The sequence below is a fragment of the Buteo buteo genome, chromosome Z (assembly GCF_964188355.1).
Source record: "Buteo buteo chromosome Z, bButBut1.hap1.1, whole genome shotgun sequence".
Lineage (NCBI taxonomy): Eukaryota > Metazoa > Chordata > Aves > Accipitriformes > Accipitridae > Buteo > Buteo buteo.
Genome location: NC_134204.1, coordinates 5,245,878 through 5,264,817, shown reverse-complemented (window position 1 = coordinate 5,264,817; position 18,940 = coordinate 5,245,878). Strand labels below are relative to the sequence as shown.

The following is an 18,940-nucleotide window of genomic DNA, read 5'->3' as shown; positions in this document are numbered from 1 at the left end:
TATGAGCCAGCAGCGTGCCCAGGTGGCCAAGAAGGCCAACGGCATCCTGGCTTGTGTCAGAAATGGTGGCCAGCAGGACTAAGGAAGCGATTTTCCTCTGTACTCGGCGCTGATGAGGCAGCACCTCGAATCCTGTGTTCAGTTTGGGACCCCTCACTACAAGAAAGACATTGAGGTGCCGGAGCGTGTCCAGAGAAGGGCAACGAAGCTGGTGAAGGGTCTGGAGCGCAAGTTCTATGAGGAGCAGCTGAGGGAACTGGGGTTGTTTAGTCTGGAGAAAAGGAGGCTGAGGGGAGACCTTATCGCTCTCTACAACTACCTGAAAGGGGGTTGTAGCAAGGTGGGGGCCGGTCTCTTCTCCCAAGTAACAAGCAATAGGACAAGAGGAAATAGCCTCAAGTTGTGCCAGGGGCGGTTTAGATTGGATATTAGGAAAAATAATACCCACTGAAAGGGTTGTCAAGCATTGGACCAGGCTGCCCCGCGAAGTGATGGAGTTGCCATCCCTAGAGGTATTTAAAAGACATGTAGATGTAGCACTTAGGGACATGGTTTAGTGGTAGGCTTGGCAGTGTTGGGTTAACAGTTGGACCTGATGATCTTAAGGCTCTTTTCTAACCTAAATGATTCTACGGTTCTGTGATTCTAGGTATCAGGGTACTTTTGGGAACTCTTTGAGGAACTACCAGGTGCTATCCAGGTGCAGCCAGGGGCAGCATTGGGGGGACACTGCCGCAGGGGATAACGGCCCCCATCTGCTGACCTGACCTGCAATCCAGGGAGGTTTGCTGCTGGCCTGGGGCTTGGATCAGGGATATTGTGGACACATACCAAACTAAATCTAAGTGGCAAATCAAATGAAGCGAAGGTAGCAGACTTGCATGAATGACAAAGGAGCTCCTGAGTAATGTCAGAAATTAAAAGGAACCAAAAAACAGTGGAAGCGGGAACAGGTGACCCACAGAACTATAGAGACAATGTCCAAACATGCAAGGATGGGCTTAGGAAGCCAAAGCCTCCCTGGAGTTGAATCAAGCAAGCGCAGAGGGGCGACAAGAAATGTTTCTACAGGTACATAAGCAACAAAAAAGCAGCCTATGGAAAATGTGGGCCCACTGCTGAGTGGAACAGAGACCCTGGTGGCAAAAGATGCGCAAAAGACCGAGGAGCAGTAGGCTGGTCAGCCTCATCTCAGTCCCTGGGAAGGTGATGGAGCAAATAATCCTGGAAAACATTTTTGAACATATATCAGGAATAGTTAGCATAGATTTATGAAGGGGTATCACATCCCAATTTCTCAGGATGGTGACTCAGGTTTGCTGATTCCCAGGTCAGGATTAAGGTGAAACAACACCAGGGATCCTTTAACTCACAAAACTCAACTTTTATTCGCTCACAACAGGAATTGGCAAGCTCACCACCAAAATTGGTATGCTCACAACAGAAATTGGCACAAAAATATTGTCAGTAAGCTGTGTAACATGTGCTAACCATGCATCACCAAACATATGTTACAGGCCTTGCTTGTCTGGGAATCAGTTCAGGGAAGACAAGAAGGAGAGCCCTCCCATTGAGTCACGAGGTTCAGAGCAGACCCCCTCCCTTTCTAGACTTCTTCTCAGAGAGGACCCTAGGGGCAGCTGGATCCACTCTTAGTCCCAGACTTGGTCAACGGTTTATGTCTAAAGGGATGAGGTGTAGGGGTTATGGAAAAGGAAAAGGGAAAGAGAGAGAGAAGAGAAAGATTTCACCAAGGTGACCATGATCCAGCAATGTGCCCTTGCAGCAAAAAAGGCCAACAGCTTCCTGGGCTACATTAGGAGAAGTGTTGCCACCATATCAAGGGAGGTGATCCTTCCCCTTGATTCAGCACTGGTGAGGCCACATGTGGAATACTGTGTCCAGTTCTGGGCTCCTCAGTACAATAGAGACATGGACATATGGGAGACAGTCCAATGAAAGGCCACAAAGATGATTAAGGGTCTGGAGCATCTCTCCTATAAGGAAAGGCTGGGAGAGCTGAAAGAAGGAATTTATGGAGGATTGCCTTCGAAAAATGAATCGCTGTCCTGGCTATGTTGAAGCCCAGCATCACAGAGTCTGGGAGAGATTTTCATAAGTTGGCAAAGACACAGCACAAAGTCCTCACCCTAGCAGATTTTTGCTTCAGTCTCATGAGAGCAGGGCTACTGGATTTTTACAAAGCAGCAACTGCTAGGAGTTTTCTAAAATGGGCCAAAAAAATCCCAGTCTTATTGTAAAAAGTGACTGAGGCATTTTAGCTGCCTTTCCACTTGGTAAATTCATAATCTTATATATGCAATATGTGTACACACACATCAACTCATACAAATATTACATATAAATGGGTGGATACACATTCAGGTGTATTAGGTAGAGATCTAATACATAAAATTTCAATCCCAGCAGTTTAAATTTGACACATTTACAAGCAAACAAAATGGGTTCAAATCATAAGAGGGTTTGAGAAACATTTTTAAGTAGGAATCTACGAGCCCTGAGTGCATAACTTTTATTTTCTGGAATATTTGATTTCTTTGTTATATTTCTACCACTCATTTATTCTGCATTGTAATCCTTAGGTAGAAAAATGTATGACAAAGTGCTTTTTTAAACACTCATCTCTTTGATGAGTTGTAAGGTAAATTTTCATTAGGAAGGGAATTCCTAAAAAAAAGTGTAATGTGCTTTAAATAGGGAATTTCATATTGAGGCTGTTCCTGTTGCCTGCTCCATACTCACATGAAACACCCACTGAGTCTGGTCATTATAGAAGAGAAGCACATAAGTATGTGTGGTGAATAAACTACCCAGGGAATGACAAATAGACAATCCCACTAAATAGAGATATGAAGCATGTCTGTCTTTATACATGTATCAGGGTGTGTGTTTGCTTGGAGAAGAAAAAGTAGTAATGTGGAATTATTATGTTGGTTTCCCACTGTTTATAGAGATCAGTGATGGTACAACCTTAAGCAAAATTATCAAAAACAAATAACAATGATGATCCTTGCTAGTATCAAGACCATATTACAGGAACATACACAGGAAAATATGGAATTATATCGGGGTAGCAGGGAAAGCAACTGACTACTCTTTTTCAGATATTCCCCAGACATGTTACTTTATCAATGTTCATCCAAATGTTGTTTCTTTCCCCAGGAATTGCAGGTCCCCACTTAAAAGCAGACCAGACTTCACTTCATGGTAAAATGGAAAGTTCTGCCTGTAACATGATGACCAGAAGGAAACCAGCAGCTGTTGACAGTGTTGCAATGCCGACTCCAGTATTATCTCTCCTACCTTCATCAGCAGCAACATCTGAAGCAGGTAATGTTGTTTCCCTCCATCCCCTCTATTTCTTCCCCATCTTCTTCCTTCTGGCACTGCACTGAACAATATGTGCTAGTACTGCTCTTCCTGATTGCAGAAGTAGCTGCAAATGTGCATATCTAATGTGATAATCAGGCTGTAATTTTTCTAACACATTCTTATCATGATCATATCTTGGCATATCAAATCTATTTTATTCACATACCACTACTTGTGCAATAATGAGGACACAAGTAGCACCAGCCCGTATGGTCTAGCAGGGGACTCTGAAGCAAGACTCTTGGGTTCCTTTCTCAGCCCCGTTGTTCATTTATTTGAATGTTCCTATCCCTGTAGCATGAACATGCCGAATACACAGTGAATAGCTAAGGAGCAGCTGAGATTTCTTTCTGCATACTTCAGTGATTTTAGCATAATATTCTGTCTTGCAAATGCGAAATTGTCTGGGGCAATGAACAGTGATTTAAAATATATCAGAATAAATAAGTCAGAATAACATGTTTTTCAATCAACTTATATTTTGTGCTTCTATTTTGAATCCGATCAGAAAGGTAATAAGTTTATACAGTCAGAAATTGAGCCAAGTCATTCAGGCATCATCATGCCTTTTCTTGGGCATGGATAGAGAAGTTAATCTTGCATTGTGTCTTAATTTCCAGTGAATGGGGAACCCACAGTACATTACCCTACATGCAGCCATTAGGAGTTTCATAGTCTTGTCAAACCTTTGATTCCACATTCACAAAAAATGCATTTGTATTACTGAGTTATGGAATGATTACATATTTAATTATTCAATTGAAAGTGCTGTTTCAGTGCACTCCTTTTGATTTTCCTCTCATTTCCTGAATAAATAGTGAAAACAAGGGTTCCATGCTGTAAAGTAGCCCCTGTAAAGATAAATTTTTATATTAAAAAATCAGGATTCTCTGTTTAGTCTTTAATACTTTCCTATATATAAACTGAGGACAGATTTTTAATGCAGTGGAGAATGAAAGCACACAAATATTTTATGATCAGTTTCAAGATGAAAGTGTATGCTTGACTGCATAGTTCATTCTTTCCATTTTCAGAAGTCTAATTAAATTGTTGGTTTATCTGTAGCCCAGATGTTGAAATAATTTAGTTGAAAACTGAAAGAAACTGTGTTAATGGGAAAACAGGACAGTGCTATGGGTTTCCTGTAATTAATAGGGAGCTCTTTGAAAATTCCTCCATTCAAACCAAGTCGACAAACTGAGGCCAGCTGTTGAGCAAACAGTCTTCTCTGTGCCATGTTCTTGCAAGTGGCCTCGGGCAACTCTGAAGGGATGGAGAATGACAGGCAGTAAGAAGGATTTTAGAGCTGCAGACATAACAAAGCCATTCAGGGTAAAGTTAGGGGACCGATGGAGAACTTCCAAGGAGTCTGATCTACGTGGGCTCACCTCCTTGTTCAGTACTTCTGTGCTGGAGTGGGTCCTCCAGCCTGCTCTAAGCTACCCTTGGAAATGTATATTTTTGGTAGAGATTTCTCTCTTTGCCTCAGAAGCTATTTCCAGCGTCATACCAATCCTGCATGACTTCCCAGCATGGCCTGCGGCCATTTCAATTTGTCTTTGTGAGACAGAGCCTCACTGCATCTGTGTACCCCGGGGACGGGAGAAACACCGGGCCTCTATGTGCCTTGTTTTAAATGTGTAAAGCTGTGTTTTAAGACTAATGTTGGTTCTTGCTTGTTTGGGGCAGCTAGGCGAGTTTGTCTGGAGAGTGGGAAAAGGATGAAGGAAAAGTACAAGCGCCTGTGCTGTGTCAAGTATTTCTAGTTTCTCTTCACTTTGGGCTAGATTTTGCCAAATAGCTTCAGGCTTTCACGGAGGTGGCACGTGGCCATACAGCCTGGGGAGGTGTAAGGACATAACTGTGCCCAGGCAAAATAGCGTCCCCCCATGCATCCCCAGCACCTGGAGGTTGCCACCACGTTGTATCTTCTCTGTAGGAGCATATTCCCTTTTTCCTATGCCTGCGTGCAGACATAGTGTTACTATCCCCCGCCTCCTCTTCCACCCCTTCTAGACGAATTCCACCAGATAGAGTAAGACGAAGGTCTTCCTCCCAGTGCAAGATTTCCACGTGCAAACAGCAAAGTATGTGCAGGAAGAGAACAACAAAGCCTAAAACCAACACAGACCAACTTGGGTCCAGGGTTGGGCAGGGTCTGTCTGGATAAACTGGAAAAGGTTAGTACTTAGCTTTGGTTTTCAGCAGAGCAGTATATCACATGGCAATATAGGAAAATATTTTATATCAAAGATTGCTCACCAAGAGCTTCCAGATGAGTTGATAACACCTAATGGCTCTCACTTTAATAGTGGTTTATTTTGGCAGATCTGCCTGATATTTTGTCATATGCACACCTCATCAAATCTTCCCCCTGCAGACCCATCAGACTCTTTTCCGCATAGTCTCCCTACACCAAATGTAGAATCAGATGTCCCTGACTCTTAATAGTCAAAATAATATTGGGTTTCCTAATATCTCCTTTAAAAAGCCTGACTTGAAAGCATATTACTTATTCAGTACATGCATTCTGACTATTGGCAGACTATGTAATACAATTCAAATACTTTCGGGAGCTTGCAAGTTCAGAGGCTTGCTAGGAAGAAAAGAAAAAGCGTTATTAGTAGCTTCTAACAAGCTTCCTGAGAAAGTCATAAACACCCCAAAGCATTTATACAAGAAAAATTAGTGCAGTAAGCCAGCATACAACAGCACAGAAGTTATTTTTTCTAAATGAGAAAATGAGTTTCAGTCTAAAAGGAAACGGACTGTCAACTTAAAAGTTTTAGGAGGGCAAAAAAATATCTAAATGACGTGACAGAAGACACCAAGAGTGGTGTACAGCTTATTGATTTACATGTAAGTGTAGGTATCTACCCACAATTGTCTGCATATCAGTTAATTTTGGAGAACTAGGCAGTTTGGCAGAAAGCAGATGCCTACCTTTGCTCCACTCGGGCACTGTCTACTCACCATCAGGCTCCACTTAGGACACTCAGCCTGGGTGACCTGGATCTCTTGGGTGCTGAAGACACCCGTTGGATTTGGCAGGATGGACAGGAGACCTGCCCCTTCCTTACCCAGTATCAGGGTGTCAGAAGATGTCCGTGGTCACCTTCAATTGCATTGACTTCCCATTTTAGAAATGGAGGTCATCCTCTACCAACTATACAGACCAGATCTCCATTGACTGCGATGGGGTGGTAATACTAAGCTGCAGAAACAACTGGCTCAGTAAAGACATAAAATCTTTGCAGATACTTGGCTAATGCTTCATTTCAAATTTGTTTCCTGTCCTTTGGCTTACTTTCTTTCCAATGAAAGTTGAGAGCAATGCCAAATCTCCAGATTTCACCATGAACCTTGCAATTTTTCCTGTATTTCTGCTAAATTTCCCATCTTCAAGTTTTCCATCATCAACTGAAAAATTTCAGCTTTACTTTCTGGAAAAAAAAATTGCATCTTCTATATGGGAATTTTCAATGTGGGAATTTAAAAAAAAAAGTCTTGAAAATGTGCCCTGACAATAGCAATAAAAGGCAAAATGTGGACACCAAATACGAAGTGTGCCAAGTGTTTGATTTCTTAAATCTTTTGACCTGAAGCTACTCTCAGGACCTGGGAGGGACTCAGAGTCAAATGCTTAGGGCTGGAAATTTTGGGACTATGTATGTCAATCACCAGTGAGGCCAGATGAGAGTAATCATTTTGTGTGACAGGGATTTAACCTTTTTTTGATCAGATGGCTGAGAAATAGCTCACTGCCACTTGTCCTTAGGGCTCTTGTATCCACACTTTTTAGGGGTGACCTACTTGAGAGGAATTTTGTGCAACTAATTAGCTTCTCCTGAGCAACTTGGCTATTTCATTTCCTTTTTCTTTGGTACCAAAATGACTGCATTCCTGTTTTCTTTTGTCCTCTGTGAATCACAAACTACAAGTGGGTTTTATTTTTCTTTTTGGTGTGGGGAGTGGGTTACATATGGAAAATGTATTTTGTTTTGTAATTAATGAAAACCAGACTTTGGGAAGTTGGCCATCCAGGTCTTTATTTATAAGAGAGCATATGTCTGTGTTTTGTTTATGACTCACTCCTACTTCTTGCATTGTAACTTGGGTTTGTTTACGCAAGCTCTTTGCTGAATCCAAGCAACATGGTGGTATAAGAGCCAATAATTTATGTCCTCCAAGAGGGGAGGCCAGTGAGTGAGGTTTGTATGCTGAATCTGTCATAGCCCATAGCAAGCAAGAGGAGATTCTACCACTTGACGGCTCCTGGTTATCTACAGAAAATGCTACAATAGCAACTTTATTTAAACTGCTGCTAGAAGATTAGCCTGTTAGCCATGAAGGGAGTGATAACCCCCAAATGAACCTTTCTCGAAATCTTGGCTGCTCTGGAAACTTCAAGGATTTCAAACCCAAATGACTGCTTGACAGTCAGGTGTAAATTAAGTTTGCAAGTAGATGTGGGCTGAGGTTAATTTAGCGGGATGTTTTATTCTTTACTGAAAAGAAATTCTGTACTCCATCATTTCTTTTCCAGCAGCGCAGAACGGATATGTCAGGAGTGAAAGGGAGCACCAGTTATTGTAATAGCAGAATTAATACATTCTGTTTCTCCCGCAAAGGGGTAGTTACTTTTAATCTGTGTGCAAATCCTGAACTCTGAGCAGATGCCATGGTCAGTAAAGGACAATGAGACAATTTAAGAAAAACTAGCAAGGTCAAGTGTCCTGAGCAAAGGACCAGGAGCCAAAAAATGCTGGGTACTCTTTCCAGCTCTGACAATGACTCACAACGTGACCTTGGCAAGAGACTTAACTACTTTGGACTTCATTCAGATCTAAAGTAAGTGATCTGAACCAGGAGTAACCTTACTTCGGGGGCCATTAAAGTCAATTATATGACTGAGTAGTTTCAGCTAGTATCTGCGGAGATGATAGTAAAGAAACCCAGGCAGGGGTAATGGGTTTGCCACAGGTGAAGTGAATCACACAGCTTGTCTGTGCCCACTGGTTTCAGTAACAAACACTTTTCATACTACCTGGCAAGAATTAAAGGGCGGGATGAAGACATCGGCAGTATATGTTTGGGGGATAGAAAGTTTAATAGTTACAGTGGCCCAACATGACAGCTATGCTAAGCAGCCCTTCCTTTCCTCCCACGAGAGGTTGAGAAATGAGAATGAAGCAAACCCATGGTAAAACATTGCTGTAGAAAAGCTTTGCTCCTTTAGAAGAGAGGATAGAAAGAGAGAAATCTCTGAAGACTGCTTAATAGTCAAAGTTGTGTTTTCATCTAGGACAGTAAAAAAGGAGGTAACAGCAATTCTTCTGGGACTGTAATAAATAATCTTTTAACTTTTTTTTTTAGTTGCTTTTCTATGCAGAGTCCTTTCTCACAGCCATCACTTCTTCAGTAGTCATATTGAGCCTACTGGGCTTGCGAATATCTAGTGTTCGTGACACTGAAAGCAGGCAAAGGAGAGTTTCCATCCGTTGTCGCTTGACCTACCCCGTTTCTCTCCTTGTCTCCCAACAGCCAGCCCACCACTGAAAAAAAGGTTCAAGCGCCGTGAAATTGAAGCAATCCAGTGCGAGGTGCGCAAGATGTGCAACTATACCAAGATCCTGTCCACAAAGAAGAACCTGGATCACGTGAACAAGATCCTGAAAGCCAAGCGGCTGCAGAGACAATCAAAGACAGGCAATAACTTCGTCAAGAAGCGGAGGGGGCGTCCTCGGAAGCAACCCCTTTCCTTCGACGAAGACTCCAGAGACCAAATGCCCGTTCTGGAAAAATGCATTGACCTTCCCAGCAAAAGAGGTCAGAGACCGACACTCAACCCTTTGATATTGGAGCAAGCAGCCACTCAAGATACAATCATGGCCACCATCGAGGCTGTTATACACATGGCTCGAGAGACGCCACCCCCGCCGCCTCCTCTCCCTCCTCCCCCCCCTCCACCCCCTCTCCCTCCACCCCGGACCCCCCGGGTCGGAAAAAGGAAAAGCAAGTCCCCACAGGAGGAAGAGGAGGACGTGAAAGTGAAGAGGCACCGGAAAGGCAGAGGGAGCGAAAGCGAAGGCCTTCCCTAAGGCCAGCGCACCTCATCGGACGTCGGGTGCCGGTAGTGGGGCACACCGGGACTGAGGGACTGGAGGCGCGTGGTCCGCTTCGCCCCCGCGGCAGCACCAGACTCACTCGTCCCTTCGGTGGCCGGAACCCGTCGTGTAGAGCTGTGCCAGCCAGGGTTCACATCTTCCTCTTCATCGCTTTGGCCCCAGCCCCCCCCCAGGAAAGAGGGGGAGAGGGTGCGGGAAAGGTTGGGGAGGGGGGTAAGGGGGGCGGGGGGTGTGTGTCAAAATTGGGGAGAGCGTCTACTTTGCAGAGTTTCCAAAACTAATCAGCATCTCAGCATTGCTGTTCTCATACCGTACCCGGAGGCGGGAGGTCGTCCTCGCAGAGAGCTGAACATTGTCCCTAGGGCTGCATGCTCGACTCCGATTCTGTTTGGCGGGCCAGGTGAAACTAAGAGTAACAATACCATAGTAGAAATCACTGTAAAAAAGAAAAAAAAGAAACAAAAAAAAACCCAACAAAAAAATAGTGTAATTTTCTCAACTGTGATCTTGGTTATAATCTGTTTGAATTTTTTTTTTTTTCCAGTTTTATATACCTACCAGGCTTTGGGGCAGCATAACCCAAAATGCCTGACTCCTGCTAGAACTATATATTTCTTTCTCATTTACTTGCCTAGTTACAACTAGCTGCAATATAGGCAATAGAAAAGTAGAGCCTTACACGCGTGCACACTCATTCCGAGTGCTGTCCCAAGGAACAACGGAATATCACAGAATTTAAAATAAGGTGTACATGGATATTCAGTTATGATAGCACGTTTCTATGAAGCAACTTGGCATTTTCAATGGCATGTGAAAAAGGGGTCATCCGTCAACCAAGTTGTTTTGATGCTCGGTACATGTGAGTAGAGAACAGCAAGACACTTCTGGGGAATAGAGTTATAATAAACATGGACAAAATCACCAAAAAAAGAATATAAAAAAGATAAAAGAAAAAAAATAGGACAGAAAAAATAGAGTAAAAAGACAGGGCCCAAACCTACCAGTTCTTACCACCTGCAATTCCCAGTGAAATTGATGGGAAACCCAGGATCTGAATAATTTGCATTGGGTAGCAATGCCTTGATATGTTCTTTTAAAGAAAATAGATAAAGTAGATTGTTTTAAAAAAATAGAGAAAAAAACCCTATGGAAAATAGGTTCTTTCTTGGCAATTATTTCTTAAAAAAGAAAAGGAATAAGTGTTCTTATCTGAAAATAAAAATAAAAATGTTCAAAGGGTATCACCACTGCAATTGTATTAATGCCACTTTGGACATGTTCTCCAAGTTGTGGTTGCCTTAATAAACTAAAAAAAATTTTTTTTTTGTACATAATGTAATTATAAAGCTCTCAGTCTGCATGGATGCAAACTGTGTGTGACAAATCGTCTCTTTAAATGGTCAGTTCAAATTGTACATTTCTCATTCGAGTTGTACGTTAGCCATTGATTTAACTTGGGTAAAATACCCAAGCTCCATTTCCACAGCCCAATTAAAATGTTTAACTAAAACAAAGACTGAACGTGAAACTCTTCCATTGCAGTAACAATGCTTTTAAAAAAAGAAGTCAGTTGTTGAAATTTGAAATAGGTACTTTCAACTTTATTTCATTTCTTTTTAAAGTCCTTCAGTACACTCAACACCTGGCATGGCAAGATGGATATTAAAATGGGAGGGGGGAGGGAAAATTCCAGCAAGGGAGAGGGGATTGGAATTATTTAATGATTCACAAGCCAACTGCTTTTCCCTTTTTTGAGAAATCTTTGAACTGGCTTATTGCCAAGGAAACTTCAAATAGCACGACACTAAAAACAAACAAACAAACAAACAACAAACCTAACAAAAAGTCCCCACAAAAAAAATATTGTGTTTCTATTCTGTTATTTATTTACAAAAATCATATCAAGACTATGGTGTTAAAGGGACACTGTAAACATACAGCTCATTATTTTTAGAGACTGATTTTTCTTCTGTGATAGCACCTTAGCTTATTAAAACCGAATGCATTTGGGGTTTGGATTGGGTTGGGGGGCTGGGAGAGGGGATTTTTTTATTTTATTTTTAAAGGCTGGAACAAATCTTGAGATCCTATCTCCTTAAAACTGATAAGAGGGATCGCAGAATTTTGTTTCCAATTTGTTTTGCATCATTCATCATACTCATCTGTGCTTTTTGTTTTCCAATTAATGCAGCTTAGAAATAAACTGGCCGGTTGCTCATTCTGTTACAACCAATTTTGCCTTTCAGTTCTCTTGAATTAGCTCAGTGTTACTGACTGAAGTTGTAGGCCTGCAGAAAAAAAAAAAATGCTTAAGCCTTCTCGAGCTCCTCCCTTCTTCCTTAAAAAGCATTGGACTGAGGTTTAGTGGATTCAGAAATCTTTTTTTTCTCTCTCTCCTTTGGGCCTGAAAGTAGGTGACAGTGTTGCTTAAAAAGCAAGAAAAACTGTAAGTTTGGTATTCCAGGGAGCCTATAAGCTGAAACTAAGCCAGGCAACAACTTATCCTTAGTTTTATCTTCAGTGATCTCTTCATTAGCGCTGAAGGACATTTCACTGGGTAGTGAGTGGAGCAAAGGTCTGAAAGGACCAAATTCTGTTAATTGAACGCTGATCGTGGCTTCAAGAATTGTCAGACCTTACGGAGTGCCCGTAAGGGCTGGATTTGGGCTGGACCTTTCTGGATGCACTGGGCTGCAACCACCCCAGGGAAAAATCACTGAATGGCTGCTGCCTCCCATGCCTCGGAGCTTTGGGCAAAAAAAGTGCTCTTCTCTTTCCAAAAAGTGCTATCCAAAATGCTGCTAGAGGCAGAGCGCTTAAGAAAAGCATCCACTCCGAGGGTACGACCCCATATACTCTCACTGAGCAAAAAAATTAAGAGGTCCTTTGGGCCTGGAGAAACTAAGGGTAGCATTCAAGACTTGGTAGCTGCAAGCTGTCAGCACAGGATGGGCTTTATCCAGACACCCAAGGTTTGGTTTTTTGTTGCAAGACAGTGCTGGTAGAGCAGGTAGCCTTGGCTGTTTGTCCAAACAACAGCCCGGTGCAGCCGGTCCTGGCTGGCAGGAAGATTAGCTTGTTAATTTGTATGAAAGCAGGCTGAAAATACTGTTAGATGGCACTCAGAATTTGTGTTCTGCATGTTGCATAGTCTATAAATATGATAAGCAAGTTGCTGACAGAATAATATTATAAGGCGATGTACTACATGCAGATCATAAAGGATTTAGTTTTAGGGCTTAAGGCTAAAATCCCACTCCTGCAGTTTATTACCCAACAATATTCTAGTAATGAGCTTTTTGATTTTTTTTTTTTTCCCCTACCACTAGGAAGATTTACTGAGGAACTCTCTAAATTCTCTCCACACATTTCCAAGAACTGTATAAAACTGGGGTGAAAGCCCTTTTGCTTATTAAGACCAAAAAGACCTTTCAAACACCTCCGCTGTGTCACAGATTAACACACATCTTAGCATGCTTCAATAAAAAACGCAAAACAAAATCACATGGCTGTGAGCCATATGAAATGAGGCCATGGGTTTGCATCCTCTCCGTGGGTCTTATATTCCTCAACCCAGCGTAAAACCAGGAATGGGGAAAAGCGTGCGGGGAGAGAGGAATAAAAAACAACCACTTGTGTCTCCAAGAGCTTCATACTGCCAGTTTCTTGAGCCCTTCAATATTAAATTTTCTGTGAAGCACCTTGCATGTTTTTGGGTAACTGTCAAAAAAAAAAAAAAAAAAAAAGAAAAAAAAAAAAAAAAAGTGATAATAGTCATCAGCTACTAGGGTATCCTACAGCATGGCCCATGACTCTCCACTTGACAGCAATGCTTTGGACCATTCGTGTAGAATATTCTGTTTGTGTTGTTACATTTTTTGGGTAGCGTCTGGTACAATGAGGTGCTGGTTCGTCACTGGGGCTTCTGAGCGCTACAGCAATACGACGAATAAACAGGAATCGCTGTTCCATACACAAGGATTTCCCCAACTCTTATTTTCACAGGCCCTGATTCAGGACTGCGCTTAAGCACATTTAAGTAGCATCCTGAAGAGTAAAAAGAACAACAAAAAAAGACAGGAAAAGAAAAAAAAAGAAAAACCAAAATAAAACAAGATGGTTTTCTGAATTGAGAAAACAAACATCATGCCCTTGCAATGCCTCTTCCTTCCATATCATCCAAAAACTGGGGTGCAGCAGTTCTGAGATAATTAGAAGCACATTTCAACAAAGGACACATATTTGAGATCTCCTTAAGATGCCTGCCTAGGTTGTATAAAACACTACGTAGAAAAAAAAAGAAAAAGAAAAAAAAATGTAAAAACATGAAAAGAGCTGCCAATTGGACAACATGGGGAAGCAGTTCAATCCCATGTTGGTTTGTTTTACTTTTCTTTTTCTTTATTTTTTTAAGCTATTTCTTAAATAATAAATGCACATGAAGTGTTAAATATGTATATACTGTATTTCAAAAAAAATTAAAAAAAATCAAACGAATGGGGCACAAGATTGTTCTATAAGTCGTGCTGGCTAATTTTTAGTTTGTATTCATAAGTGGTTTTTAAAAGCCTTTTTTAAAGTGTAATTTGCATGTTCTACTTTGATTGTATGTAAACATATTTTAGAGCAAAAAAATGTATTTGTATTTTATTGAATATAGAGGCAAGAAAAAAAACTTGTACATTGTTTGAAATGTTCTTTTTGTAACAGTTTTTATTCATGAAGCATTTTTGTACATTTAAAAATGGATATGGACTTGATGTTCTTTGAGGCTTAGATACATCTGGCATGCTTTAATGTCATGCTCCTTCATGATCTTAGATGTTGGTTTTTAAACATTTTTTTCTAAAACAAAGCTCAGTCTTTTCGCTACCAAATCAGGTTAGCACAGTATAGAGCACTTAACTAAAAAAAAAAAAGAAAAAAAAAAGTTAATCCTATTCATATGTTATTCATTGTGTGAAATTAAAGGAATTCAATTCAGTCTAACATGAGTTGTGAATTCTTTTGTCTTATTTTCCATCTGTTTCCCATCACTAAGGAGTTTAATAGCTTTTGGGATACTAATACCATGCATTCACAAGCCCTCTTTATGGTAATGGAGAAAAACATGCTTTGGTTCTGTTCTTTTTTCTTTTTTTTTTTTTTTTTTAATTTTTCCCAGAATATCCTTAAAAGTTAAAAATGGACTGTACCGCGGGCCCCGTGGACAAAAGCGGGATTCACACTTTGAAGCTGTGCGTATCACCAAATGAACAGAAACATCTTTGGTCCTAATTGTGTCCCCAGGCACCAGGACGGTCGTACTCCCCACCCAGGTGGGATTTCTCCTCCCGAAGCAGATGGAGTGTCCCTCTCCGGGTCCCTGCGGAGAAGGGAGTCCCAGGGGCTGGGTTGTGGACGAGGGGGTGATGGGAGCCGACCTTCTCCTCCCCGAGCATCAGAGGTGAAGGGCTGTAGACCAAGGGGTATTTTCCATTCTGTCACCTCTCATGCTGTGCCTATGGGACCAGGAGCTGGTTGTAGCATGGTTTTGAAGTTTCTTTTCCAAGTCGCTGCTGAGAGTGGCCAGCTGCCATTATTGCAGTCAGCCTCAACAGCCACAAGGTCCTCTGCAGCAACATCAGATTTCTTCTTTTTCCTCCTCCTCAGAGAGGAGCCACCACCTTCCCCAATGGCTCAGCAACCTGCGTGTGGAAATGAAATCTTGTTTTCCTGGAGAAGGCAGCGATGCTCAGGCGGGAGAGATAACTTAGTGTCCTCTCATGTTCTTGCCTTCTGAAACTTTGCGGGATGGGTTGGCTTGGCGGCACCAACCCATCCGACCGCAAAGACGACCACTCTGACTGCTATTGCTTTATGTTACTGGAGTAGAGCTGCGCCAAAGGTCTCGAATGTGATGGGGCTTTTTTCTTTCTCCTCTTTCTCTCTTTAACATATGCACAGCCCCAGCTTTTGACAACAGTTTGCAAAAGCGCTGACATCTTCGCTCACTGTTTTTATCGGGCTCTGTGATGTGTAAGCCACTGGTCTCCAACTCTAACCACTTTTTTTGTAAAAGGCCTGCGGTAAGACTCCCTTGGAAGCGTCTGTGAACTGTCAAGTTTCGTGCTTGCTGCTGCAGTGTCTCAGGACTGATCTCCCCTCCCGCCAGCTCTTTTCTGAGATTTACCTCCCACCGCTGTACTTTCGTGGCGTCACCTTGCAGGCGTGATGGAGCAAGACTTGGGAGAGCAGCCGTTGGGGATGTTGGGTTTCTGTCATCGGAAGGGCTGGGGGCATGGGGGACTCCGTCTGTGAGGTTTTCATGCTTTCTTGCCTCTGATCTCTTTTTTTTCACCATGTACATCGTCAGAGCACCATGCTCCTCGCCAGTCTCCTCCTGGGCGGGGAGGAGTCTTTGGTCAGCACCCTCATCTGCTTTCTCAGGGTAAAGTCAGGCTCTTGCTAGGATCTTTCTGTAACTGTTTCATCCCTGGTAACTACTCCATCCTTGTCTGCTCCAATGGATTAAACCACCTCTGAGAAAAGACCTTGGGAAGTCTTAGAAACAAAGTTTAGGAAATTCGCAAGCTCTGGTAGGTTGTAACTTTTTTTTAGGTACTCTGTTTAATGAGATATTGTTCTCTTATCTCATTTTGTGTGAGTTCAGTGTTTTCCAAATTTACTTTGAATACTTTCATTATTAATCTGTGCCCTGAAGTAATTGAAAATAATGAAAGCACCAAGTGTGTTCGAAACAACTGTCATCAGAAATAATGTTCTTTTCTGATTATCCTTCTTTTTATGTGAGCATCCTTTGCTCAGAGAAGTAGTGAAGCTCTGTTCAAACCTCCTTTGGTCATCATCTTTGAACTTTGGAGGGAATTTCACACTCCACCCTTAAGGTATGGATAAGGAGATGAGTACTATCCCTTGGGACAAAGTATTATCTTAATTCACTTTTGATAGTGGAGGTTGTTCGTGTCCCCTCGGATAAGGAAGCTGACCACAATGACCTTAACTCATCCTCAGCTGGCAGAGACAAGCCTTGACCTTGGCCTTGCTCTCCCTCATGGTACCATTTCCCACCAGACTCCAGAGCTATCTTGTATTTTGAATTTATTTTGTGTCAAGGAACGTTTAGTTGGTGGAGATGCCTGCAGCTTGTATGCAAGTTGTGTGAGTTCATGACAGCATTAATTGCTATTCTGTAACACCAAGCATGCACATAATAATTCTACTGTTACTAAGTAGAAAAATTTTCCCAGTGACTTTGAGGGGATCAATGATGGGACCCTACTCAAAGTTCTTCAGTACATGCCATCTGGCAAGTTCTAGAAAGCAAAGGGATGCATAGATGTCAGCCTAAAAAATATATGTTTGGCCTTTTATGGGCAATTAATGAACCACATCACTAGTGCACTAACATAGAGGTTTCAGAGCTAATGGAAAGTATAGAAATCACAGCGAAGTGTGGCGTATCGAACAATCTATGCATTTTTTACTGTGAGCTGCAGGAATAACTGATGTGAAAGCACCACAGGAGTAGTAAGAGGAGTTTAACAGAATGTTGGTGCAATCATAAGTCATTTCATTATGACAATTAACTTTTTCTATAACACAGAGCAGGACCCACTGGTTCACATTCTCAGCTTATGCAGATCAGCACTATCAGTTTCAAATGTGTTAAAGCAGTTTGCAGGAGCAAAAGATCTGTTTTCATTTCCCTTATGGAAACTATTCATCCCAAAGTGGCTTTGGAGTGCCACTAGTAATATGATGTAATACAAACTACTGCTGTTTGTTGCCTGTAAGAAGTGTCATATTGAGAATATGGACCTCTGTTAAAAATCAAATGTTTGGAGAACTGGTTCAGCAACACCAGTAGCCAGGTCACCATGGTTTTATAAGAGCTGTGGTAGAAAGAAGAGGGTAAAAGAAGTGGAAAGTTCTTGGGAAAAAGATGAGACATAGTTTTCTATGTATCAGGAAGATATTTAAGTATTAACATCTACTTTTTCTTGGGACTCTGTTGTGCTTCAGAAGAATTCTGAAAAAATTCTCCAGGTCCTAGGTATCATGGAGTACATCAGCCCTGCATAAATCAAGCATATAGGAAGCCCAGTATTTCCTCTGCAGTGCTTGAAACAGATGTAGCTTGTATGGCATCTGTTTGCCTGGTGGGATTTATCCCCTTCTGGATCTCCCCCAGTCAGAGAAGCAAAGCATGGAACGAGGCCCCTATCATCATTCTGTCCTTTGCCAGGTGACCTGCTCCAGAAAAGGGGAAAAAAACACAGGTATAATTGTTTGATTGGCCTTGAACATCTTTGAAAAGGCATGACAAATTTCCTGCCTATCTCCATTCTACTCCCACACATGCTCATATCTGGCAGTTCTTAAACTACGCCACAAATATTATTGGTAAATAACCCTCCAATTGAATCAATAGAAGTTTCGTCATTGACTCCAAGGGAACAAAATTCCCTGCTGCATCTCCCTGATTTAGCATGCCACAATACTATTTGTGGACTCAAATAGCTCTGAGTGTCTTCTACTTGCCTTGCCCAATATTCTGTTTATATACTCCAAGAACAAGTATATCAAGCAGAAAATTAGCTAAAAAGGGCAAACTGTGAAAGCCTCTGCAAGGTAAAGGCAAGGAAGAGAGCACATGAGAAGCATCTGCGGGTGAGCATTTTCAGAGCATGGCAAGAACACAATTAGAAAAGGGATGAAAAGTGATCTCTGAAGGAAGCAAATGATGATGTGGCAGAGCTGCAATGAAGATAATGACAAAGGAGGGCACTGCTTAGTTTTCTAGAAGACAGCAAAAAAAAAAAAAAAGCTTCCCCTTGAAGGGGAAGCGATGAGTTCAGAAATACAAAAGGACATTCATTGAAGGGAGGGAGAGGGAGAGACTGGAGGATATGAAGATTTAGGTCATGGAGAGAGTATAAAAATGGATCTTGCGACAGAAGATAGAAGAGGCAGCCTGCTTGCTTACTGGGACTTTATTGCTGCTTTCTAAGCTGACACAGCACTCATCATTTATCCTCATTAAACAGCTACCATCAGGGCATAGTTAGTGACCATTAGTCCTCAATTCCCTCTCTTTAAACTGCAGATAAATAGATAGTTACTGCAAGAAATAAAACTTTCTTTGCTTGAATTACTAACACTTACAGTTTCCCAAAATCCTGGTCAAGGATCAGCAAATGACAACAAAGGTCTGACAATAAAGACAGCAGCTGTACAGAAGTCTGCTTACAAAGATGTGACTTCAAGGAGATGCCCTCTCTCATATAAATGGACTTAGCTTAATTTATTTCAAAGATACTATAATAATGTTTAGGTGCTGTTGATCCCATAGCTTCTCAGGGACAATTTATGCTGATTGAACATCTACCCCAAGTATCCAACGGTCAAATACTTCT

The 18,940-nt window shown here is 41.8% G+C and overlaps 1 protein-coding gene across 2 annotated transcripts in view; it reads left to right on the top strand.

Moving 5' to 3' along the window:
- The window catches only part of SETBP1 (SET binding protein 1), a 262,267-nt gene extending 248,645 nt beyond the window's left edge, over positions 1–13,622 (top strand). For both annotated transcript variants that reach the window (XM_075021106.1, XM_075021105.1), the window contains 2 exons: positions 3,184–3,351; positions 8,938–13,622. In XM_075021106.1, coding sequence (XP_074877207.1) covers positions 3,184–3,351; positions 8,938–9,494 — 725 coding nt within the window. In that variant the 3' untranslated portion in view covers positions 9,495–13,622. The remainder of the gene's footprint in view (positions 1–3,183; positions 3,352–8,937) is intronic.
- The last annotated feature ends 5,318 nt before the right edge of the window (positions 13,623–18,940 follow it).